This window comes from Aythya fuligula, chromosome Z, assembly GCF_009819795.1.
Source record: "Aythya fuligula isolate bAytFul2 chromosome Z, bAytFul2.pri, whole genome shotgun sequence".
In the NCBI taxonomy this organism is placed as follows: Eukaryota; Metazoa; Chordata; class Aves; order Anseriformes; family Anatidae; genus Aythya; species Aythya fuligula.
Window position 1 is genome coordinate 28019658 of NC_045593.1, and position 27218 is coordinate 28046875.

The following is a 27218-nucleotide window of genomic DNA, read 5'->3' on the forward strand; positions in this document are numbered from 1 at the left end:
CAGCAAATACGCTGCTGATTAGGTAAGCAAATATGTAACTCTTCCTCCCACAAGTGTCACTGGCAGAGCACTTCCAGCAAAGCACTGAAGGTCATTATGCATTATTCACAAGAGGAAAATTACATATTTATTCCCTTGCAGCTCAAATAAATGTTGCCTGAAGCCTTACACAGATGGGCTCTATTTACAGTAACACCCGATCATGTCAAAATAAGGTTACTAGATGCATGTGGGGCTGGCCACACGCTGCTCTGTGCACAGTGCTGGTACTGACCCCCTCCCTAAAGTTGTGGACCTACTCCCAGCTGCAGAGGAGGGCTGGCTGGTACGAGGCTGGTTTCTGACCCCATCTGTTCATCGCTGTGCCACCGACACAGGCAGAAGACATCCTGAGGCACAGGTTAGCAAATGTCCTGCTTTCCCCCACCTCCTCAGAAAGCTGGAGTCATATTTACAAAAAGAAGTTGCACTGTTGACTTTGGGTGATGCAAGTTCTGGTTTGCAGAATGCCATCTGATCCTGCAAGTGCTGCTGCTGTTTTTTTGCTGGAGGTATTTATGCAGAAACTACAATTTAACTTCACAAAAGGGTCTAGCAAGTGCTTGAGGACATTTGTGGAAAGTAAAGTTAAATTTAACTTCCTAGAAATGTAATCGTAGGAAATGTTAATATCAGGACATGTCTGATGGAGATAATCTACTGCTGCAGAAGTGACAAATGACTTTAAGTTGGGACAGTGATTCCTTCAGAACAAAACTTTTGAGAATGAATCGTAGGCCAAGAATTAGTCACAAAACGTCAGTTCAAGAGAACAGGTAGTAAATGTGTTGCTATCTACTCTGGGTCAGTCTCCTTATGGAAATACAGCTTTCAGTAGTTACAAAGCTTGGCTCAGTCAGCAACCACCATAGTACTGACTCTGTTATTGCTCCTAAACTTTTCTGATACATCAAGACCAACTCAATGTAAATTGCAGATATCCCAGGCACAGAAATAGCACTGCAGCCCCATTACACTTTAGATTAGCAGGATAAAATTCAGCTTCCAAAATACCTTGTTTATTGCAAATCCTGACAATTCTTCCCCTAAACGAACTGGGAGAGAAACTATCAAGTCTATCCCACTCTAACACACAATGTAGCTGCTGCTATAATTATATCTGTGGAAACTGCAAACTCTTTCTGGAAATACTGAGTTGCAGTCCAGGGGGTTCGCATTAAGTATTGAAGTGGCTCAGTGGTTTAGCTTACCGTAAACTGTTCAAGCTCAGTAATGTGGCTGGGCTGGGATAATGTGAGGTTCACTCAGCAGGGCTTTCTGCACCTTCACAGGTACACAGGATGTAACCACAGTTTATATAGAAACTGCTAGCTTTGCTTATGTCAGGATATACGTTCCACCTACTTTGTTTGTCTTCTCTGTGTAATTCACAACCACGGGTGACAGGCAGAGCAGTGGTGCGATGTGTGAATTGTGGTGTATGCAGCTGTTTTGGCAGTGAAGCTGGCAGCAGATGCACAGTCACACTGCCTCCTCCTTGCCAGCTGTTCACACTGGGGACAGTACTGCTGGAGTCGCAAGGGGGAGAAGCAGCTACATCAAGTGGTAAGGGTCTGTGAAAAACAGCGCACCAAGCTCAGGCAGCCTGCAGAGCCTGCTGATTTAGCTCTTTAGTTCTCCTCAACATTTAGGGGAATAAAAATACTTTAATTTCTGGTGGGAAAGGTGCTGAGCATGCAGTCAAAAGCCAGTAAATCCCCTGGTAAGTGCTGGGTAGTTTGGCTTTGCTCTGCCTCTACAGGGTTGGGGCTGAATATGAGGAAAACACACACAGCAGAACAGAGGACAATGCTCTGTGGGAGCATTCATGCTAGTCTGGACTAGTCATATCTGTTGGAGGTGGAGGTAAGGAGCTCAGCAGCAGTCAGCAGTGGAAGACTCTTTGCTGGGTGAAGGCCATGTGCAATGCTCATGTAGCAGAATCACCGTGAGACCAGAGACACCCCCTAGGAAGTCAAAGAGCTTCGCTGTAACCCTGGGAATGAGCTGGATGTGCCACCATGGATATTACTCAAGGGACCCTTACACACCCTTTTTCATCCCATTCTAGGAACCAGGAATAGCTACAATTTCCTCCCAACCGTAAAGAACTAAAAATTAATATTAAACAGCCTACAGGTCTGGGGTGCCACCAAGCAGATTCTTCATTTTAGAGAGACCCAAGAGACCCGAGGGAGCATCATTTGCCTGTGTCTTCCATAGTACTTCACAAGCTGACTGAATTTGTTCATTAATAACACTAGTGGAAATAAAAAATCTCCTTGTAATCAAGTGCTTTGAAGATGAGTTTTCATGTGGCCCCTTGAACCAGCAAACCAATGCTAGAGACCAAGCTGGTCTATCCTTTTGACAGGTACTAGGGGTGGTCCCACCAGTGTTAAGCCTTACACTGCAAGTATAGATGAATAATTGGGATTGAAACCTGACCTGGCCTATTCTACATGTTCATTCTAATATATTTTAAGGAACATATATAATATTTAATATATCTTAAGGCATTTTTTGAGCACAGCAGCTCAAAAAAACTTGACATAAACATACTTGAGGTATAAGATTCATAGCATTCGTTCCCCTCATCTGGTCTTCATTTTCCTCTGCTTAGCTGCAGTCAGCCCAATTCAAGCCAAGCACAACATTTTTTATTAATATAATTGGAAGTTATAAATGAAACCGTAGAAGTCAGAGACAGAGAGGGGTGCACAAGCAGGACTGCTGTCTGAGGAGGAAGGAAACCACTCTGTGCCACAGCTTCTCTGGGGAGCCAGCACCCCCTGCTCCCCGCCACCCTAGCCTTGACCTGCTGATGGCTATCACCCACTGGCTCGCTGCTCACCAAGGAGAAAAAACGGGAAGGAGCAATTCAGTCTTGTTAAACTGCAACAACAATCTGGTTTGGAAAAGATCTCTTTTCAAACCAGGGTGGGCTCAGTTTGATGTAGCTTTATTGGGTATCATCTCTGACACAGCCACTTGAATGTGTACTTACTGAAAATGAGGTGTTTTCTCATGCTGCTGGGGAATACAGAAATGAGAACAAAAAGAAGCCACATCATGGTACATCATGGCAATGTTTTACACCACGAGAGATAAAAGTAATCTTCATTTATTTTCAAATTTCTAAATAGAGATTGGTTCTAATCTAATACTTAAATAATCACTGATATTTTGAGCTAAACCCCATATAATAGGCAACCATGATTGAAGGAAAGAGGAAACTTACAAATACGTACACACACAAAGACAAGAAACATGTCAACACCACTTTACCACTTTTGTATTTTATTGTGGAACTGAGTTTGTTTCCTTTACATCAAATATCCTCAATGGAAGAGGGGATATTGCACACAAATATCATAAAAGCACTACATATTACTTTCACTGGAAACTAATTTTCTACATTAGATATGACTGGATAGAATAGAAGTGATGCAGGATTATAAGACATAATACCATACACAGCTGCAGACTGACACAAACACCATTCAGAACAAGAGAGAGGAGGTGTGTGAGGTGCTTCTCAGCCAGCAACAAGACTGTTTCTTTCCATGGTTTGGAAGATAATGGCTGCATGCAAATGCGTGAAAGCATATTTCAGATTTGCTCTTTTACAATTGTGATTACAGCCCAGTCTTGAAGAGGTAGCTCCTGCCATTTGGAGCTCCTAGCAAGTCTAGTGCAGAGAAGCTTTGTATTATTTTTCTCCCTTTTTCTTTTTCTCTCCTTTCAATATTTTTATGCAATTGTTTTATTTAGTTATTTAATTTTCAGATTTTTTTTTGTAAAGTCACAACAAACAGACTATTTTTTCTTTTTTTTTCCTTTTATTTTAAATAGCAAACATTTTTAAACCGGGTGAATAGTATACTTGCATTCTAAGAAATGCTTACCCTTAGTTGGTTTTAGTGTTTTGTTCAATTATTAAGTGAAAAGATGAAAGCTTACAGTTTCTTTCAAGTGTAAGTATTATACTTTTTCCTTTTCTAATAAATCCAGACCAACAAAATTACTATTTCTCTCAAAACATCATTACTGAGCAAGAACCTCTGGCGACAGATGAACAGAGAGAAGCATATGACATAAATGTTCAAAATGCACGGTAAGCGCTCTTTGGAGCTGACTTGCTTGTGGCGGGAGGGATTGAAAATTCAATTAACAAATCAATTAAATCTTACTAAAATGAGTACTGGAACTCTCCTAAATAGTGTAAGCTATTGCAGACAATAAAGAAAAAGAAAAAAAAAAAAAAAAAAAACATTCATATGTACGGTTAGCTCCATTCACCACAGCATGTAAGGTAATTAAAAAAAATCAAAAGTGAATTTTTGAAAGATGGGGTGAAAAGTAAAGGTCAATGAAGTCAGGCCCACCACAGGACTTTGAAAAGGCATGCAAGAGAGGCCCTGTCTAAGTTCAGGAGTGGGAGGTGATCTCTAAAGTTAATTCTTCATTGAAATTTTATTAAGCAGTATACTTAGTAGCATAAAGATCATGACTGGGATGCTATTATGGATAACACCATCATTTAAATGGAGTGTCCTTTACACTCAGACACTGAATCTTTATAATTAGAGTAATCAATAACAAACCATGCTCCTAGAAATCTATGCCGATCAACAGCACTCATCATTAATGTACATGGTACATTTTGATGACTGTTCTAAGCTAATTGTGTAGTATTATAACTAGCACAGTTAGATTAGTTCCACAGGCAGGAAAGACATTAAGGGCAAGAGGAGCTAATGGAGGAGGGAGTTCATCGCTGTGTTGCACCCAGGGGTGGTTGCCAGTTAAAAGGGAATGGATGGAACAGGCATTACAAAACCTCGGAAGAGCCAGGCTGGGCTTTTAATATTATTGTAACAGAAAAAAAATAAAAAATAAAATAAAAAGATGCACGTTTTAAGGTCAGCTGTAACTACATTATTATTTTTTTTTTAAGTAGAACTAATGCTTGAGCCATCACAAACTTGCTTGGGGAGATTTAAGGCTTAATTCTAATTTAATTTACAGTAGGATTGAATGACTGTAACTTCCCTGATTGTAGTGAAATTGATCTTGACTCTCAGTGGTGTGGGATTTATCTCAGGACCACTTCTGTACTTAAAACAGATTTTCTTCCAAAGCAGAGGTACAAACTGTTTCAGATTTTGTCATAAAATCAGAAAATCTGTTAATCTGTTCCCACTCAAAATGTTTGAGATCTTACCTATATAAGAAAGTAGACAAAGCAGAAAGAATTGTAGAAACAATACAACTATTCTGCCAAATATTTTGCCTATAACTTTGAAAACTATGTATTACTAACATAATTTTAAGTAAATGATTATGAGCCCAGCAAACATGCTTGCTTTCACAATACATTTCCACCTGCCTTTTGTGCCATAGTCATTCTGAGTTATTCTTAACAACTTAAAAGGTATAGCAATAAATAAAACAGCATTGCTAGAGATACCTAAAAAAAGAAGACATTAAAAATAAATCAAAAACCCCAACAATTGACAAACAGTAATTCACAGCATTAAATGGGCCTCAGGAGCCCATATTTAAAGGGCCCTAAAGCAGGATTAAAAAAATCATAAAAATTAGGAGTGCAAACTTATACCTAACAAAAATATCCTAACTATGTAAATTTGAAATAAATTAGAAGTAAAGAAAATAAAATGAGGTCATAGTTCACTACATTGTGAAACTTAATATCAGCCATAACAGTGAATCATACAGACCAGCACATATCTCCATTTCGGAGGCCTTTATACCTTCTTTAAATTCTGATTTGCAAACCTTCTACAAAGTATTTTTTTTTTTTCATTGGGGTAAAACTTCTGAGACTAAAAAATCCAAACTGTCTTAAATCATGGAACTGTTCTACATGCTGTTCCTCTGCAGGCAGTCTAGAGAAGGAAAGAAAGGGGAAAAGAAGGGAGAAAGGAAAGGAAAGGAAAGGAAAGGAAAGGAAAGGAAAGGAAAGGAAAGGAAAGGAAAGGAAAGGAAAGGAAAGGAAAGGAAAGGAAAGGAAAGGAAAGGAAAGGAAAGGAAAGGAAAGGAAAGGAAAGGAAAGGAAAGGAAAGGAAAGGAAAGGAAAGGAAAGGAAAGGAAAGGATTTATTTTAGCTTATTGCTTATTCTATCTTTTCTCAAGATCTTGTGAGGGTTGAGAATGTAGACACTTGTAAATATTAGGCAATCAACATTTCAAATTCCATTTTCTTTCATCATCAATAGATTAATTTTATCATTAGGGTGCCCCCTCTGCACCTATCCCCAAAAAAGGTTTTGGCAGTTGACTATTTTCAATAAATTTTAGTTTAATATCCATTCTCACTAGAACCTTAAACAACATTATTCATTTATCTTACAAAACTACTAAAAAAACTGCCTTCACCTGAAAAATTTTTCTTTGCGTTTTCCTGTAAATGAAAACTTTTGTTAAAAATTCATCTATTAAAAGTTCACACATTGCTAAAAAAAGGTTTCTGTACATTTGTTCCCATATTCACTCTTAAATTAAACAAATAAAATAATGTAAGACAAAGGAAGGTTGAATACTGTACAGACTCGCAGGTAACCTTTTTATCATTCTGAAAATTTCACTAAGTTTTGCAACTCTGATACTGGACACCACTTCAATCCTGCTTCCACAGTACAAAAGAAGCTTTCAAAAGAAATGCTCGTCTTGCCTTCTTCAGCTGTCCAGGTGCACCAATGAAGTGTTCACATGACTAAGATATGTAATTCATAGCACCGAGCCATTTGACCAGTCAGATAGGTTTCTAGTACCACACATGCACACTCACACTTCTTTACTGGTGTAACTATGATCCTACACTGGTGTTTATAAATTTGCTGTCTCAACAGTAAAAAATAAGTGCATCGAGTTTCTTTGTACATTCAAGTCACTTTCTAAGGCAAATTGTCTACTGTATGTACTCCCAACTGCTTTGGTATTTTGCTTCAGTCAATCAACAGTTGACATGGGTGTTTAAGCATGTGGACTGGTCAATTCTGAGTGGAGTAAGTGGACTTTTGCTGGGAGTATGCCTTAGACCAATAATTCTGGATGTTAAAAGGAAGGTTTTAGAGTTCTGGATGGGGTTCAGACAATGTGCATATTTGGCCTATGATTGTTATGGTATGTCAGTATGCAGAGTTCAAATTAAAGTGGAAAACTGCTAATGAGAGTTTTAAGTTTTATGTCCTTTCCTAGCCACGTTCTCTTTCTTTGCATTTTCCAGCTAACTTAACTCTGTAAAGTAAGGACCCCCTTTGCGATAGCTCGGATTGATACAAATTTAAAACTTCCTTTTCATATGAGAGCATAAGCAGACTGCAGTAAGCGATACATCTATTGCCGTAAGACTAATGCAGATCTAATTATTTTTTACTTTCTCCTCCTACCCCTCTCTCTCTTTCTCTCTTGTTGTGTTTCTTTAGAGGGCAAATGCCTCTACCTGGCAGAAGTCAGTTATGGTTGCTAGTGCATGGTTTCCAAACGTTCAGCGGAGATGAAACTGGATCTGTATTTTTGCAGTAATTTGAACCCTACTATAGGAATACTGTTACTTCCCTTAGCAATCAGCAAAGACTGAAAAATATTAGTGACTTGCATCACCGTGACACAGTATAGCATTTGGCAGGTATATAGTTCAGCAGTTGAAATAGATGGGTTGAATTTTTAGAAAAGGTGTTTTCAAACTGAAGAATTTCTGGAAACAAAGTTTAACGTTGTGGTGCGTGGTCTTGTTCTTACAGTTCAATCTTGCATGCGGGAAAAGATTCATCTTGCATAACAACCGTGCTGCTGCTTGCCAAAACCATGATGTTGAGGTCCTGCTGTTTCTCATGGGTCTCTTGGTACCATTCTCTCATCACTTCTGAGTCATGTGTTGGGATTAAGGTCACCTGCAACATGAAAAAGTAGAGCTTCTCAGGCATGAGCAACAGAAGAAAATCATAAGAAAAATGGGTTTGTTAAAAGTGCCAACCAACAGCTACATTTCCCTTTTGGAAAGATCAGATCTTTATGCAGTAAATAATAAGATAAATTTATGGATAAAAAGAAATTAAAAAACCTGCTTCTGTAAAGTGCTCAAATACAGCTTTTCAGAGAAGGAGCAAGGTATAGTCTGCACTGATATCCCTTCTGATTATGGCCTATTTATTTATTTACTTATCACATTGGAAAGGCACAAGGAGTTTCCAAGTGTACATGGTTGCTGTACAAACCACAGAATGTTATTTTTTTATTTCCTACATGCAAACTGAAAGGTTAGCAAAACCAGATCATTTATGGTATAATAATAACATGAAACAGCGAAATGGCCCTGTAAATAATGCATTTCCAACCATTGTATTCTACAGGGTCAGGTCAGAAGAGCGAGGAATGGAGGTGCAGCTGACCACAGCTCCGTACTTCACTCATGTACCACAGCTCCGTACTTCACTCATGTGTCCTCTCACTGGTTTCACCACTGATGAAATGAGGTGCCCTAGCTGGGAACCTCCTGTCCAGAGCAGTGGCTGTCCACTCTACAGGTGTACTGGCTACCCATGGTTGCTTCTCAGAAAAGTTTTAATTTCCAGGCAGAAATACTAGCGAAGAGCCTACCTGCATGTTGCTCTCCCACTGGGCCTTGCCCTCCAGCAGGGAGTCCAGAACAGCCCTGCTTGGCTCCTCGGCTGCAGCATCGTTCCCACTCACCACGTAGTAGGATGACCGCACCCTCTTGAAAAACTCAACGTCAACATTCTTACTGTTGCTGTGGTTGGGAATGTACACCAGATCCAAATACACTGGAGGTCCTGGAGGCACAGCTGTAGATTTTGCTGACTTAGTAGTCCCAGGTCCTTTGGAAATCAAACAACAAAAGAATACATCCCGGGGTGGTTAAAAACATGTATTTATTAGTGACCATTAAAATCATTGAGGTGATACTCCTTAAAATAGCTACTGCTGGTTAAGTGTTACAGTTGTACTTCTGTGTCTTCTGAAACAATTATGGCATTACCCTCCTACACCTAATGACACTTTCCAGCTTTGTCAAATCCAAATACTGATTGTACTAGGAAGAAAAAATCTGAACACATGTAACTAACTATATAATACAATAAAAACTCACTGCCACATAACCAACAATTGACTGAACATTTCCCAGTAATATGCTACTATTATCCAACAATTACTACACAAATCTGTGATTACAGAATTACCATTCAATAAATGGCAGCCTTAATTTCTAAGTTAAAAAGCGCAGCTTTTTGAAAGTCTCAGATCTGCATGATGATGAAACATAGGGTCACACAGGGAGCCATGCAGATTTGAAGCTATCTTTATTTATATACAAAAATTGGCCACATCACAAAAAGCAGGGGGAAGAAACTGCAATGCATAGTGCAGTGGCAAAGAAGAGCTTCATTCGAAAGGAAGTCCAAATTTTAAACACTCACATAGTTACAAAAAATCTGCTTTTGCCATACACTGGATCACAGTGTGAACTGGCAATCAGGGTTCAATCAGTAATCATATTCAGATAATGGCCATTTATTGATTACTAGCCTCCTTGGGATGTTATAGAGGATGAAGTTTGGAAAACTAAATTATCTGAGCAGTATCCTTTATTTAGGGTCACATATTGAAAGGCCAGAAAAGTCCATTAGAATTGTCTAGCTTGATCTGATATTCATCAGAGGACAATATGCCAAACAAGCATCATAATATGAAAATATTTCCAGAATTAGAGCATTTTTAACTATTGGGTATATTACAAAATCTTTTACTATCTTTTATCACAAAAATAAAAATAATAATAATAATAAAAATATATCAATAATACATCTTCTGGAATTTTGGACACTAACTTTGCATACAATATTGGGCATTTTATTTTAAACCTAAATGTCAATATCAAATAAGAGTCTTGTCTTAAGCTCTAGCATAGGCCTGGGAGATATGTTTCAAGGAAAAATAATCTAATATAGAGCTAAAGTTCTAGAGAAATGTACAGCATGAGGAACTAAACTGCTGTTTTGAAAGGCATCTACTAACAGAGACATGCAAACTATGGTTTAAGAAATGAACAGTGGACTACTTCAAATGGGAGAGCTATGGACATGAATGTTGGTTTGCTTGTACTGAATCACAGACCTGCTGGGAGTAAAAAGCTTTCAAGAAATTTCAGTCCTGTTGATAACAGTAAAATCAGAGTATCCTCAAAACTCTGTAATAAGATCTGCTGGAAACAACCTATTAGCACAATGCCTTCTTCAGTAATTTAATTTGTATTTTATTACTACTTAGAAGGCACAACAGTCATTCAAAATGACATTAACTTTCCACATGTTGAGTCATCATTGATGGCATAAGACTTTAACCGGATTATGTGATATACATGCTTAGCTTACTGAAAGTGCTCTCACTACTGTTATAATTTTTTAAAATACACTTTTTAAAAATAATCCAGCAAAGTAATAAAAGCATCCAATGTCCTACAGCACCTCGCCTCTTACAACATTAAACTGTGTTAGTTTATGTTAAGAGCATTGTGCCTACATAATTCTGGAAATTAATAAAGTGGACCACTTCACTGCTAATTTCACTTAACCTACAAGAGCAGTACTTTTAATTCTATTAGTCAGTTAACAATTTAGACAGCTGGTACTAAGCTTTTTTATACTTGAGGTACTTGAACTAATTCTTTACATCTCTGCAAACTGACACATCAAGTTTCTCAGATTAAAAGAATTAAGTCAGAGAATTTCATTCATTTAAATGTGTCATTTACATCCTGTGTTTGTATCTAAAACATGGACTTTCTTTGGGGGTTTGCTGAAAACCACATTCTCAACTGATATAAAGGCAATCTAACTTCACTATCTTAACAACTAGAGAGCTCTTATGTGCTTTTACCTGTGGTTGCGGTCTTTGCTGACTTGGATGCTGTTGTATTTGCTGCATTCTTGGTGTCCTTATCTTTCTCTTCCACTCGGGACTTTACTTCTGGATTAGAGATATTTTTGGTTGCCTTCTCCACAGACTCCTTCTTTTTTGGAGAAGCTGTTTTGGAAGTTTTTTCCAAAGATTCTTTCACAGCTGGCTTTGGTGAAGCCACTTGTTTTGATTTACCATCACTTTTTTTAACAGGAGAAGATGACTTGGTCTTAGTACCTTGTTTTTTTGTTTTCGTCTTTTCCTTGAGGTCCTTCTTTAAAGGTTTACCCAGATTCTGGTCAACAGGCAAAGCCTCTGGATCAACCATGGAGACATCAGGGTGCCTAGGGGAAGGGCTGCGATCCTGCATCGGGACCGGCGGTGGGTCAATGTGTTTGTATGTAATTGTCTTGTCTGTTGGAATGGTTTCCGACTCATCTTCTGAGTCAATGTTAGCATCTGCAGTGATGGAAGGGCATTCCTCAGTCTCAGGGGGAACATCTGAATCCGTCTGAGATGGGGCAGACTCGCTCACTGAAGTGGGAGGTGTTTCATCACACTGCCGTCCCTGCTGCTTTCCCCCGGAGGGTGGCTGGGCTCCCCCAGACTGAGTTAATGGCTTTTCTTGATCTTGAGACTGCTCTTCACTTGCAAACCACTCAAGGGGATTAGGGTTGATAAATGAAGGTGAAAGTTCAGTTTTAGGATGCTTATATTCACAGGAGGACACAAGGCATAAATCAACATCTTGACGAGATTCTGCTAATGATTTTCCTGGAGTAAAATGTGCACTTGCTTCATAGGAATAGCTGGTAGGTTCAGGTGACCTGGTGGCTTGCTCAGTTGAATCAAATGAATAATCTGTGGCTTCAGGTGAGCTGGTGGATTTTCCAGTTGTCTCGTAGGAGTAAGCTGTAGCCTCTGGTGACCTGGTGGTTCTCCCAGTTGTCTCATAGCAGTAGCCCATGGCTTCTGGTGACTTAGTGGTTTTCCCTGTTGCCTCAAATGAATAATCCATAGCATCAAGTGATTTGGTAGCTTTCCCAATTCTCTCATAGGAATAATCTGTGACATCAAGTGATTTGGTGGTTTTCCCAATTATCTCATAGGAATAATCTGTGGCCTCAGGTGATCTGGTGGTTTTGCCTGTTGTCTCATAGGAATAATCTGTGTCCCCAGGTGACCTGGTGGTTTTTCCTGTCATATCATAGGAATAATCTGTTTCACCAGGTGACCTGGTGGCTTTCCCTGTCATCTCGTAGGAGTAATCTGTGGCCCCTGGTGACCTAGTGGTTTTCCCTGTCATCTCATAGGAGTAATCTGTGGCTTCAGGTGACCTAGAAGTTTTCCCTGTTGTCTCATAGGAATAATCTGTGGCTTCAGGTGATTTAGTAGATTTTCCAACTGCCTCATAGGAGTAGCTAATATCTTCTGGTGATTTAGCAGATTTTTCTGTGGCCTCATAAGAATAACTAAGTTCCTCTGGTGACCTGCTGCTTTTCTCTGAATCTTCTTTTTCTGGGCTGAATAAAGGTTCTGGGCTGTGCTTTTCTAGGGGTTCCTGTAATGTCACAGCCTGGTAACCAAAGGCTTTGTCAGAGGACACTTGCAATGACAATGAAGATGCATGACTAGCTGACACTGCTTCTGTGACTGCAGGAGGTGAATCTGGAAAACTAGGAGAGTATAGAGGAGAAGATTCCCTTGGACTTAATGGAGATAGATCAGACTTTGGTGACAGCTTTTCTCCTAGGCTCTGCACCTTTTCTGAGGTAAGAGAAGAATGAAGTGACATATCTCTGGGTGGAACAGCACCTGCAAATGTTTCCTCTGGCAGTGGAGAAGTTACCTGGGAAGGAGTATGAGCTGATGAACTTGAAGATGAAGCTTCAATTTGAGAAACTGAAATAATTTCTGAAATATCCTTCTCTTGAGAGTAAGATATCTGCTCCACAGGCGAAATCTTCCGTGCAAAAGTAGGCTCCTGTATATCTGAAGGGCTATAATCTACTTCTGTTGGTCCATTTTCAGATATATGGTGTATACTAGCGCCTACAGGAGGATATTCAGGAGATTGCCTGCTGAAATCCATTGCTAAAGACTGCTCAGGGGATTCCTGACCAAATTCTACTGACATAGTTGACTGTTCAGGAGATCTGTGATCATGCACTGGGGTTCTTGATTTTGCAGTTTTAGGTGAGAAATCTGGTGGAGAAATTGACATAGGCCTTGGGCACTCCTCCTTAGATGGAGACATTTCTGTTTCCTGAAATGTTGTTGGTGTTTGTACAACTGACACTGAAAGGGAATCGTCAACTTCTGTTGAGTGGGGAGATCCAACCTCAGCATGCAAAGAGGGGGATACATCATCAGTAGTTGGTTCTGGAAATGAACTAGTAGCAACAGATGCTGTGGAGACAGAAGCTACTCCTTCAATATGGGAATACGTGTCTTCTGCTACGACCTCATCAACAGGAGTTGCAGACTTATCAGAAACAGTGCCTTCAGAAATTGACATTTTTGTGTCCTCTTTTAAGGAACCAAACTGACTGATATCTATTTGAGTAGGTGAGAGATCACCTGTCAACTTCCGCTCATCCAAGACCAGTGAAGACTGGGAGCTGCTGGGTTCTGTATCCTCCATTCTTCTCTCTAGACTGAAGCCTTCCTTAATTACCATAAACTCCATGCTTTTTTCATCTTGTTTTTCTTGGAAAAGCCCCACTGAGCTGGCTTCAGAAGCTGGGCTCATTTGAACTGGTGATTTTTCTTTTTCAGGTTTCCCCTCAGAAGGACTTCCATAATCTCTGGTGGGAGACTTTATATCAGCACTCAAAAATGTATCATAAGTGGTCTCTGAACCTATCAGTGGTGGACTCCGCAGAGGTGAGAGAACCTTTTCAATAGGAGATTCTGAATCTGGCACAGGCTCATCCATTGGGCTTATTCTGGGTTTTGCAGACTCATCTTTGACTTCACTGAATTCAAAGCTAACTGGAGCTTCTGTTGACTTTTCACTTGTTTCAGAGGGAAGCTGACTGGATTTTTCATCAGTGGGAGACTGATAATAAGGTGTGTGGCCAGCACTACCAGCAGCAGACTGTGAGGGAGATGCTACTTCTAATGTTTTATCTTCAGGGCTTGCACAGTGCTCTTCAGCAACTTCTTGACGTACACTGGGCAATGCAGCAATGGGGGCAGGCTCAGCCAAGACCTTGATCTCATTAGGAATGAGTGAAAAGTTGACACTGCGTTCACCCAGTGGTGTTTTGGCAACTGGTGATGGAGGGGACAAACTATCAGCTGGACTCTTGGCTGGACTAAGTTTTCCAGAAACATCTTCTGGACAGGTTTCTTTGATTTCTAATTTGGCAGTGCCTTGGATTTCACTTTCTTTTTGCCGGTACACATCCTGGAACACGGATTTGCAGAATTTGTCTTCCTCTAATGAAGAAGGTGGTGAGATGGTAGAAGCTGAGGCATTATAGTCTTTACCTTCTGTGGCCTCTGTTTTGGATCCTTCTGATAATCCATTAAGAGCATCTGGAAGTGGAGAAAGTTTAGGCCTACCAAACTCTTGAGAGTATAGTGATGTCTCATACTTGGTAATATTCACATACTCCTGAGATGGTGACTCACTTTCCTCATTGTTAGTTTCATCACTCATAACATCCCGGGGTGTAGACATTTCATCCATTGGAGTCGGTTCACTAGATATTTCAATGGTAGACTGTGTATAACCCGAAGTAGCAGTGAATTCCTCAGGTTGATCTTCTCTATTTTCTTCATCAGAAACAGTGGCTTCACTTTCTGAACCACCAGGTAATGTCTCATCATGGATTGAAGAGGCTGGTTCAACTGCTGGAGACTGAGGCTCAGAGCGTTTTGTTGGTGTAATAATGAGTAGGCCATATTTATCTTCAACTTCACCAGCTTCTGCAGCTTTGTCTACCACAGCCATCACATAATCTTCTTCAGCTTCTATTTTTTCAGTCTCCTCTTCATCTCTGATGTCTTCTGCTTTGTCTTCTTCTTCTTCTTCAGTCTCTTCAGTTTCTGCCTTTTCTACTGCTTCTTCCCTGTCCTCCTCAGCCCGTTCATCTGATGCCTCATAACCTGCCTTTTCGATATATTTTTCATCTTTGATATTAGCATCTGTTTCGGCCATTATATCTTCTGCACTCTTACCCACTTTTCTTGCTTCTTCTATGTATGGTTTTGTGGTGTCAAGTGGTGTCTTTTCTTCCTCATCTTCACCTCGTTCTTCAGCTTCTTCTGTCTCTGCCTTCTCCTCATAATCTCCTGCTTCAGATGATTCTTCCAGGCCAGTTCCCTCATCTTCAAACTTTTCATTGTCATCAACCCTGTGCTTTTCCACAGGTTCCAGTTCTTCAGGTGTCTGTCCACACTCACCCTCAGCCTCTGTGGTAGTTATGCCTTCATCAGAGGACTCAGCAGGTCCTTCATTGTCTAATTTTTCCTTTTGGATATCAAAGGCCTCTTTTTGTTCTTTGCCGGAGAGCTTCAATTCATCCTCAATGAGTGCAACCTGAGGTTTTGTTGTTTTTATTGTTTCCACTTCTTCAGCTTTTAATTCTTCAAAATCCTTTGTTAAATCTTCTGGTGAAGACATAAGGGACCTCTCTGCCTCAAGTTCTTTTCCACTAGCTGTAATTTCTGCAGCTGCTACAGCAGCTACTGTTGTAGCAGCAGCTCCAACGGCTGCAAGGGCAGCTTGTGCTCCACTGACTTTGATCTCCTTCTTCACAGTCTTAATTTTTCCCTTTTCCTTTGGTTTTCCAGCAGGTACTGCTTCTTTTTTAGCAGGTTCCTCCTTCTTTTGTGGTTTAGGTTTTGCTGCTGGCTTTTTGGTTTCAGCTGAAGGAGTAGGTGTCTTCTTTGTTTCTTTAGGAACCTTTTTGATGTCCTTTTTGGCTTCTTTTTCTTCCTTCTTAACTTCTTTTTTCTCTTCTTTTTTAGCTTCTTTCTTCACTTCCTTTGGTGGAGCTTCTTTCTTCACTTCCTTCTTAATTTCCTTCTTCTCCTCCTTTTTCACCTCCTTTTTAACTTCTTTCTTGATCTCTTCTTTTTTGGGTTTTTCCTCTTTTTTGATGGGAGTTTTCTCCTCCTTTTTAGCAACCTCTTTCTTTGTTTTTTCTTTTTCCTCTTTCTTTTCTTCAGCTTTTGCTTTGACTTCCTTTTTCACTGGCTTCTCCTTTGTCACTTTTGGTTTTACATCTGTAGCTTGTTTTTCAGGAGTTTCAGATTTTAGTAATTGTTCTTCCTTACTTGTTATATCTTTTTCTGCCACTATAGGTTTGGCTTCTGGTTTTGCTGGTTTCTCTTTTTTAACTGGAACTTTTTCTTTGCTTTCTAATTTCTGAGTCTTTTCTGGTGCTGGACTAGGCTTTGCAGGCTCTGGAGTTTCTTCTTTAGATTCTTTTCTGGCAGTCTTGCTTGGTGGTGTCTTTGCAGCAGGCTTGAGACTCTCCTTGCTGTCAGTTCGCTGTTTCAACTTTGCTTGTTTCACAGCTGGACTAGCAATGTTTCCAGTTAGGTCTTTTTGTGTAACCATTGGTTGTTTAAGGAAGTCCAAGTGTTTGAGCTTTTCTAGTCCTTCTAGAATATTATATTGGGTGCTGTTTCCAGGAAACAGAACTCGAATTATTTTTTCTGCAGGATTAGCTGGATGCCACACAATCAGGGATGAAACAGAAGTGAAATAGGATAATGGAATGTCTAGTTCTTGACCATTTGGTAGCAGAAATTCAGCTTTATCTCTGTTAGTACCACTCCACTGTTGCATAAAATATTGCATCTCTTTGCTACTTTTGACAGGATTAAGCACATACATCTCAAGTTTGCCAACTCCCATTTTCTGAAATAAAATAATGGGGTCAATGGTATTTCCCACATTTCTGTAAAGAGGTTCTGGTTTCATAGACAATTTATTTAAATACTGGAGTGTAAAGCAAGCTTCTTCGACACTTCTTTTAACTCTAATGTTAGGATCCAGATTCTTCAGGTTCTCAGGTACATTAAGGAATACAACTCCTAAATCAGGTGAGATCAGATTTTTCATCCAGTCACTGTTGGTAGTAGACCCTTGAGACTGCTCCTCTTCTAATTCAGCTATTTTTCTCTGAAGCATGCTATTGATTCCTGGCAGGTTATCATCTCCGATGTGAGTGAGTAGAATAGAATCTACCCTGTCCAAATGCCGGATAAGCTTCCAAAAGCAAGATTTTCTTTCAGATCCTCCATTGATAAGCATGTTGAATCCATTCACTGCAAACAATGCAGAGTCTCCTCTTCCACCCGGGAAAATATAACAGCAGGGTTTGGAGAGTTTCAAGAAGCCTCCTGAGGTTGGAGGTTCCAAAATGTCAAAGGGTGATGGCACTTCTACCGATTCTGACAGATACTCTGTAAATTCAGAAAGTCCTTCCATTTCAGGCAATATGGAAGATGAGTTGAGTTTAATGTTAATGAAGTCTTGAAGGTTGTGTCGGTCAAGATTAGAATTTTTCCAGTCCCCTTCCTCAGGGCAGAAAAGAGTTAAGCTGGCTTTGTTGGCAGGGTGTGTGGTGCTCAATAATTCACCAATCTAGGGTTGTGAAACAAAAAGACAAGAAGATAAACATAAATTATTTTTTAATGATAATTAATGACAGAACATGATATTATCTAATCAGATAAGACTTTTGTTAGACCTTCTTCACTGGTGAGTACCCATCCTGGAAGCCAAAGGAACTTATATACACTATTAGTTTACTGCTGTATTATTATTATTACTTTTAAATACAAAGGAACTGCTTACTCCTGATCCCTTCCTCTCTGCCCAAAGGAGGAAATTACCCCAAGGTTCTCCCTTCCTTCCTTCACCCTTTACAGGAGGACGGTAGAAGCTTTTATATTTAGAGGGAATGAGAGCTATGAGTTTAAAACTGTAAGCGCTGCCACTATCTCTGCCACTGGATCATGAGCCTCTGTGCTACTCCAATCAATCTGGAAGAGCCACGCAAATACCTATGGGAAACGGCACATCCTCTGAACAGGCTGTACTGGGCTCATTTAGCAAGGTTTTGGTAGCAGGGTGCTGCAGGGGTGACCTCCGTAAGCAGAACCCAGCAGCTTCTCCCACGTCAGATCAGAGCCAGCTCGATCTGGTTCCAAGAAGGACCCACCACTGGCCAGAGCTAACACAATGAGTGACGCTGGTTGGGCCTCTGGGAAAGCAGATTGAAGAAAGGGAATAATGGTGTGCTACAGCAGCTGGGAGAGAAAGGAGTGAGACGCAGCCCTGCAGCCCCCAGGTGAATGCAGCAGGAGGGCAGGAGGTGCTGCAGGCAGGCAGCAGCAGTTCCCCTGCAGGCTGTGCAGGGAGAGGCCCCTGGTGGAGCAGGCTGTCCCCCTGCAGCCCATGGGTCCCACATGGAGCAGATCTCCACGCTGCAGCCCCCCCATGGGTGGAGGAGCCCCCGGTGGAGCAGGTGGATGTGGCCTGGAGGAGGCTGCGGCCCATGGGGAGCCCCCGCAGGAGCAGGCCCCGGGCCGGAGCTGCAGCCTGTGGAGAGGAGCCCACGCAGGAGCAAGGGGTCTGGGGGGAGCTGCCACCCACCCGTGGGGGACCTGTGCTGGAGCAGTTTGCTCCTGGGGGATGGATGGACCCTGTGGTACAGAGCCGTGTGGCAGCAGTGCTTGGAGAGCTGCTGCCTGTGGGCAGCCCTCACAGGCTCAGCTTGTGAAGGACGGCGTCCCGTGGGAGGGACCCCACGCTGAAGTTGGGGAAGAGAGTGACCATGAAGGAACAGCAAAGATGAAGAATTATTGTAACCCCATTTCGCTATGCTGCTCAGGGGTAGGAGGTAGAAGAGATGGACGGGGCGAAGGTGTTCTTGGTTTGCTTTTAGTTCTCACTGTGCTAATCTGTTAGCAGTAGGCAATAATATTAATCTCCTTTATGCTGAGTCTGTTTTGCCCTTGACACTAATTGGTGATTGATCTCCCTGTCCTTATCTCAACCCATGAGCGTTTTTCATCATATTTTCTCCACCTGTTCTGTTGAGGAGGGATAGTGAGAGAGCAGTGCTGAACTACCTATTGGTATTAAACCACCACATGCCATAGTATGAAAGGCTATTTTTCTGTTCCAGTCTGGTCTAAAAAACAACATTTAATTGTTCCAGACCAGTACACAAACAAACATGTAACACATTTTAAAGTATAAATGTATAACATATTTTAAACCTTCTGCCAGTTAGAAAAACACAGCCCATCTCTATCCTATATGCTCTTAACAAAGAAAACACAAAATTATGTAAAACTCTTCTTTAAAGAAGTATTTCAGATATAAAACATCAGTGTAAAATATGCCCACACAGTATCATGGAAAATACCATCATCTTCTTTACAGAGACTCAACTGTCATTTAAGCTATAAGAACAGTTCCTATTATACTACAGCTGAACAATTTGAAAGTTTTGGACCACAAACTCAATCAGCAGAAGAAACAAATATATATAAATTAAAATGATGTTTGATTGCAGTGATCCCTGTGGGTCTCTGTGTGCTTATGTCTAACTTCCTTTCTTTGTGTTACATTATTTATTTTCAGCATTTACCAAAAATAAAACTCATCAAAGATGCAGTAGCTGTTATCCAAACAAAAATAATTCAATCAGTACCTAAATAAAGCAGAAAATAAATATTTTCTATCTTTTTTTCTATCTTTTTTTTTGTCAGCCTTACATAGTACCAGAACCATTTGATAGGAGTCTAAAGAAATTTCATTTGTATGTCAGACATGGTTTTGTCTGAAAAAGAACAAAGAAAAAGGCAAAATAAAAGGTGTTAAGGTGGAAGAGGATAAGTGACAAGGAAAATAGGAGATCTATTCCTGCTGTTTAGCACAGAAATAAGAGTGGCAGCAAAGACCACAACTCTGAAATGGATTTAGGATCTTCAGTATAGTCCTTATGCTGTCGCTCTAGTCAGGGTTGAAAACACATTATTAGGGAGAATTAGAAGTAGTAAAAGATCACTTCCTTTGGGCGAATAAATCAAAGCCCATGCACACAAGGTGGTAACTTGTGTACAGACTGTTTCTCATGGAGGGCCAACTTTCTGGATAGACAGAAGATCATGTAGTAAGACAGTGAGCTAATGAATATACTGTCCCAAGGTTTGCAGTTAGTCCTGTCTAGTTTATATAATACCATATTTGGATTTCTGCTTCATACCACTAAATTCAATCTCTGTTTCCTCTTAAAAGCTGGCACACATAATGCGCATACTGTTAAGCTATTGGTAGCACAGGCCAATGAAGAGTTGGAAAAAAAAATTCCAGACATAGATCATATCTGTTAGGAACAGCAAGCTCAGGAATGCCCCAGTAAAAGCTTTAATGGATTTATATTTCTAACGATGACACAACGGGCATTGACATCTTCACTGCTTACATGATTTGATAACACAAAAATGTAAATGCTTTTTCTTTCCTCTGGATTGAAGGTCAGTCTGCAAGCAAAGAAACCTATTTATGAACCTGGCCATCTTTAAAGCACTGGGATACCACTTTTGAAGAATCAAAAGTTTTAAAGGTGTTGTAGCCATAGAAGGCAGACAGCAAGGTGGCTGCTCAGAGAGCATACAACATTGCTTAATACCCTGGACCACAAAGGCAATAACAAAATATTTTTCCTCTGATAGCTGTTGTTGCAGAGGTGGTGCAATAGGACATCTTCAATGCTCTGGCACAGGAGAAATTGAAAACAATGCTTTTAGGCATCGCCTGCAGAGAGGTCTTCAAGCTAGACATGGATTACTGAACTGGACTTCAAAAGAGTATCACCCTGGTGAAGGGAAATACTTCTTTATGTATTTGTAGGCACATACCATCACCATAGTTCAGGTTTGGTCCAGTGAAACAAAAGGGACGGAAATCAGAAACATGAACTTCGCATAATATTCATCAAACCTTATATGCTTATGGGTCAGGACAGCATAGAAATTCTTTCATTTAATCACTATTTGAAAAACCACTGCCCACTTTTTTTATAGCTTTTCTTTCTAACCTTGTTTCCAATTTGTAGACTCTCTGAAAATTTCCCATTGATGGCAGCATTGAAAAAATGTCACATTTGCAGGCTTCTGTATGGGAATCAGGTTCTTTCTTTGGGTTTCTGAAACGTGTAGAAGCAGTGAGAACCCAAGGCTCAGGGACAACAAGCCGGGTGCTAATGCTTTAAAAGAGTCGTGCTGGCTGATGAGCATGCTGCCACTAGCAGAGATGAGCCATGGGAACCTTCTTGGGGCCAAAGGAATATATCCCACATGCCCCACAGCAATCCCACACTGGCTCTAGTGTTTTGCCAGACATCACCACTCAGCTTTCCAGCCAACTGTTGTTGGCTTATTAACTGTAACAGTAGGATTTGCCACTGGTTTTGCATGTAGTTCATGCGTTCCTACTTAGCCAGAAGCACATGGAGCTCAGTCTCACAATTCCACAGAAAAGTAACTCTGCAAACTGACTTTTAGGTGCCAGATGCACTTCAGAGAGCAGGAATCCAGTTCTGGAATTCCAGCAGGAATCCTTAACCCTACAGCCACATGCAGAACAAAGAGGCTTTGAGAACATGATCAAATAGATACAGTAAGGTCATACCAGAGTTAAGGCAAACTCTACTTTTTCAGCACTGAACTTTCAAATATCACTCCACTGAAATTCTCCTAATTACTTTTGGAAACTAAAATCCTATGGACATAGCCATATATTTTATCTAAATATATGATTTACACAGCAGCCAAATTAAGTGTGACAGCTTGTTTACTATGGGCTCCTGCCCTATGGGAGCTTTCAGACACAGCACATTAAGCAGGACAGCAAAATAACAAGCCATGAAACAAACAGCATTAAATACTGGTATGTCGTATACTTGTGTTTTTGGTGTATAAAGATCACAAAATTTACAGATTTCTCTGGCTGGATTTTAAACACTACGGTAAAGAAGCCAAGCGGGTAGGTGGTGCAAAATTCTCCAGCTGTTCCAACAGACAGTCTCTATCTTATTTAATGTCACCTACTGCTCAGCTGCCAACAGGGAAGAACCTTTGTCAAATTTGCCTGCTTTGTATGTGCACCTTAGATAAACAACCTGTACACTTCAGAAGCAACACTATCTCCTTCCATTGTTAAAAAGTTCACTGTTTTCCTGTTTCTCAAAGTTAAAACTTAATTCCCCAAATTAAAATGCAATTCTTTAGATAAGCAACTCACGTTAAAAAAAAAAAAAAAAAAAAAAAAAAAAAAAGTAAATTAAATAGATGTTTTTAAAGAAAGCATATGTTTTTAAAGAAAGAAGAGTAAAGAGCATCAGCATCAAGCTGCCAACTCTAAATTCAACCTAACACAGAAGGCTATTTTTGGTCTTCTAGAAACCTGTGCCACCACATGACAATAAATGGAAGTTACTTTTATGAACACACCTCTTGATCTGTGAAGATCTCAATGAAGTTCTGGAAGGAGAAGGACCCTGACTGAAGAATGAGTTCTCCTGTGTTTTCAAAGCACTGTCCAGTTAGTACAAGGAGCTTGTGTCTTGCAGCATCTGTGATCATTAAACGCACCTAGAATGACAGAGAGAAACAGCAATAATGGGAGTTACCATGTGTTTCTACATTCCTATGAGAATGAGCAGTTTACCTTGCTTAATTTAAAACATATTTTGCAGCAGAGTCTCACAGTACTGGTGAAAAATCATCAAGTTATAATTCTGCTAACAAAAAGAAACAAACTAACAAAAAGAAATTCTGTAGCAAAAAGAAACAAAGGAGGCACAAGAACTGATTAGGGAGAAGGCCTGATAAATAAGTCAAAGTAAAGACATGGAAAAAAAAATCAAGGAGCAGAAGAGAATAAAATTGGAATGACAAGAAATATTTTCAATGAACAAATATATTCCTTGTATAGCTCTTGGCAAGTTTTAATAGCAGTATATCAGGACAAATTTGGTCAACTGTGCCTCGTTTTCTAATAAGGGACAACTACACGTATCAGACTCAGTTTTTGGAAGGCCATCCTATTTATTTATTTATTTATTTATTTCCCCTGTATACAAGATAACTTGCCATTCAGTTGAAAAAATATCACTGAAAAGTAACAGTCACAAATCACAATCCTGCTTCACCAAAATCATAAACTTCACCATCAGGCACTCAGATACAGTCATATGCACCATTTACTCCTCATGATGTCACTAACTATGGGCTTTTTATAGTGTGCCTGTGAAAGATCTTATTTCATATACATTAGTAAATTATGTAGATGCCTGATGGCTTAAAGGAGCTTGCTATTCCGAAATAACTTTCTTCTGCATTTTGAAATAACTACTTTGAAGTAGATTCTCATTACTTTGCTTGACCCTCACAACAGCTACTAATAATTCCCGTTTCTACCTCAGGGAGAGATTTAATTGTATCCTAAGAAATATTCATACGTTCACTATCATTCTGTTGGCTGATAACTTAAATTGAAGAATAAGTGTAAATAAAACCTTCATAAAATTCTGTGCTGTTGAGTAAACCTTTTGCTAATATTTCAAAAAAAGTTTTGTTTTGTTTTGTTTTGTTTTTCCCAGAACCAGTAAATCAACTCAGATTAAGGTAAGGCTTGCATTTCAAGTGTGGTAATTCCTCTGTTCAAGAAGAATTACGTTAAAACAGAGTAGTGATTCCAGAACAGTGCTATCCAAACTAAACTAAATGAGAAGAGTCCGTCTGGAACAACTCCACATGTAGATATTGCATCCAAACACTATCTCCATGGAGATGACATAATCACCTCAGCACTCCTAGCAAGCCATTCTTTCAAATTTATATATTGATCATTAAGCAATCAATTGTTCTAAATAATTCCCTCTCACGCCAGGGAAGCTGAGCCAGAAAGGCTTGACCTAAATCTCTGCTGAGCTCATGTTTTCAGTACAATTAGAAAAGAGTCAGTGAAGAGCTTGTAGCTGCAAGATGCCAACTCTATGACATCTTCATTGTTATTTTATTAAATAAGTGCCCTTGACTTTAAACAGCAGTAAGGTCCTTTAATTAAGCACAAAAGTAATGCTGGCTTGTCACTAATTGCACTTAGGTGATTATAAATTCAACAATATCCTTGATGGTTAGAGTCTATCTATTTCAGATAAGAATAGAGATAAATGCAGTGGTCTGTCTGATGTGTGTCTTGAAACCCCATCTGTTCCAGTGGCATTAAAACCATAAAAAAAGATGGTTTCCTCTGCTGTCTTTTCTCTCATTGCTGGCAGCAGCTCTGGGCAGTCTGCCAACTTATGTATAAACTTACTAGGTTTTCCAACAGCAAAATTATTTCCTGATTTATGAATCACTGATATGCAACTGTCACATAATTCCCCTTTAACTTATTTTATTAATCTATGGTTCTGCAGAATAAATAGATTCTGCAGAGCTAGAAAACTATGGCAGGGGAAAAAAAAGGTAAATATATGGTTGCAGATTGTAGAGGGTAACATATTATACACATGAAAGAACTTCCAGAGACACATAAATTCTGTGTCTGGCTATAATCAAAGCATTCTGAGGGACTATCAGAATTTTGTCTTCTGATTTCAAGACCACTACATCTAAGAAGAAACATTGCAAGGCGATAAATTCTGTTCAACTTTACCCTTGGTTGAAGTCCCAAATTGTTTGAAGATAGCAAACAGCAAGATTCAGCCAAAACTTGGTAACTTATTACATACACAATTGGAAGAGTATTATGGCAATGGAGTGGACTCTTCTTAAAAACTAAGTAACTGTTAATAAGGTTTTCAGAAATTTGTTTTCTTAGGGGATATGTGGTCTGTCTCCTTTTGGACTTCTCTCTTTTGGGAAGGATTTGGCAGCTGACAGAACATGATAGGAGCTTTGGGCAGAACCATGTGCAAACTACCACAAATATGGCTGTTACCAGCCAGTTAAAAATTAATAATAATAATAATTGTTCTAACAAGTTTTGCCTTTGTTTTTCCTGAACTGATAGACTCAATTTCATCTTCTAATGAAGTCAAAGCTCCATGGTATATCACTGTCTCCTCAATTGCAACATGGGAAACTACTGATACTTGAAGCTAAGTTTTCTACTTGCCATACAAGCCACATCTCATCTAACCTCCAATTTAATTCTCCTAGTTCTTTCTTATCGTTTTTCTGGCTTTTGTCCAGTGAGGATCTTGCTTAGTCAGCCAAGGTAAAGATTAACTTCTAACTTCTGGCTGTGACCAGTTTGGCAAGATGAAAGCAAAGTAAAGATTGCCTCCCACAGCCTAGTGAAAGGAAGTTGGCAGTAACCTAGACAAACATCTTCCAGAGCCAAAGGAGTAAAGCCAGAGTTCAGAAGTCATTAATTGGCCTCAGACAATGTTCTTCCTTGTGGTCATCCATCAAAGGAAGACAAGAAACAGCAATAGAAACAGCATTTCCTTGCTTTTGGCAGTTTCTTCTGCTCTCCAGCCCCCTCACACACACTTTAAAGGTTTTGTATTTTTACTCTGAAAGCCTGAATGTATTAAAGACAACCTTAAGAGCTGCTGCCCTGCTGCCCTCCTTGTTTCTTTCCAGTCATCTCTAATGAATGCAAGAGATTTTCACAAATAGTTTTTCAGTCAATGAGCTGCTGTTAACTAAGGTGGATTAGTTATTCAAAATAAAATAAAATGAAACTTTACAAGTTTCATTTGCTTCAGTGTGTTTCTTCCTGTTGGTGTTTAATATCCTTTTGTGTTGGTAAAAATTAGATTTTTCAAATAAAGTATTGCAAGTAAAACCACTTCATTTCCCCACAGAAATTGTACCATGTCAGTGCTCCCCAGCACCAGCTAGCAATGCAATTATCCTTATTTTTTAAACCTTCAGTCTCAGTATCTAAATTTCTCAATTTTCTCTTTGAACTATGTGCTCAGTTCTTCAACTCTACTGATTTCATGAGGAACTGGTGCTTTCCAGAGTCCAGTGATTATGTTACATGTTTTTTTCGAGGACAAATCACATAGATCAAACTAGAGTCACCATCACACAGCAGTTTTCCTCAAAAACCTGATTTTTTTTTTTTTTATCAGGGTACCAGTTGCTCTTCAGGCACTTTTTCATGTGTAAAATAGACATCTAGGGGTACCAACAATGGAAGAGTCAAAGAAAAGCAGATGGATGCGGTTCTATCACTGCCTCCATTTCATCAAGAAGGGAAATTGTGAATTATGAGGAAAGGATTGCTACATTCAGAGATCTGCTTCTGTTTACACTTTTGGCAGTTTACCAGGAGTCTGAGAAACTAGTAAGAAAATCAATGGATGGTTGATAATGTTGATATTTACTACTAACATATGCTTTCAGGCACAATCAGGACCTTCTCTCATTCTGTCCACTTAATGGAGCTTTAGTAATACATCCAGTGAAATATTTCTGTGTGACTTACCTCGGTGCTAACTGCTTCATCCGAGGGATTGATCAGGACTACAGTTTCTAAGATGTCACTTCTGTGGTGAAGAATTTTCTGACCTGAAACACAGAGAGGGAAAAAAAAAAAAAAAAAAAAAAGAAATTAAATCAAACCAGTTGTGCAGCATGGTTTAAACCAATGCTTTCCATGAGCTAGCTATGTGTCCCACTGTGCAGCAGCTCCCTGGCTCACCACAGCTGCACACAATGGCCACAGCAGCCAATGCATTGGCTCATGTTTTCAGAAACATCAAATGCCATGAGGGTCTGTATGCCAAAAACGGGAGAAATTCAAGGTAATGGAAATAAACTGCCAATAGCTGCAAGTTCTGTGCCTTCCCTTCCTGTTACTCATATTGGTCTCACTGAGCTGGTGTGATCACGGACCAGGGTAACTGCTACCAGCTGAGCACCTGGCCCTGTATTTCTGTGGACATATCTACACCATGGATAGAGCAGAGACTACACAGTTCTCTAGTATGACCAGGTGATTTTAAATGAGCTTTCTCATATCAGCAGCTTAGCTGCAGCAGTAGGGAAGTCAGCAAGGGCTGCAAACTTCCCCTGTATAAGAAGCAAAGTGAATACTTTTGCTATACATCGGTACTGCCTGTCAAGCACGGTTTGTGAGATGGGCAGAGGAGCCCAGGGGTTGTCCCCACTCCACACCACTAGAAGCACACTCACTGTGGCAGTGTTCTAGAGCCAGGCAGCATCCCACA

General features: G+C 39.9%; 1 protein-coding gene across 1 annotated transcript; it reads right to left on the minus strand.

The window, feature by feature from the left end:
• Positions 1 to 7485: 7485 nt before the first annotated feature.
• On the minus strand, positions 7486 to 26569 carry MAP1B (microtubule associated protein 1B). Its single transcript, XM_032205457.1, has 5 exons — positions 26474 to 26569; positions 22474 to 22614; positions 10963 to 17590; positions 8665 to 8903; positions 7486 to 7958 (listed from the first exon to the last, which is right to left on the minus strand). Exons 2-5 carry the CDS (start codon positions 22603 to 22605, stop codon positions 7803 to 7805), a joined length of 7155 nt encoding a protein of 2384 aa, XP_032061348.1. The 5' UTR covers positions 22606 to 22614; positions 26474 to 26569; the 3' UTR covers positions 7486 to 7802.
• Positions 26570 to 27218: the final 649 nt, after the last annotated feature.

Coding starts and splice junctions, on each gene's coding strand:
- MAP1B (XM_032205457.1), bottom strand. CDS start 22,605: ATGATCACAGATGCTGCAAGACACAAGCTCCTTGTACTAACTGGACAG. Junction 17,591..22,473: donor AGATCTTCACAGATCAAGAG/GTGTGTTCATAA, acceptor TCACAACCCTAG/ATTGGTGAATTATTGAGCAC. Junction 8,904..10,962: donor AGCAAAGACCGCAACCACAG/GTAAAAGCACAT, acceptor TGATTTCCAAAG/GACCTGGGACTACTAAGTCA.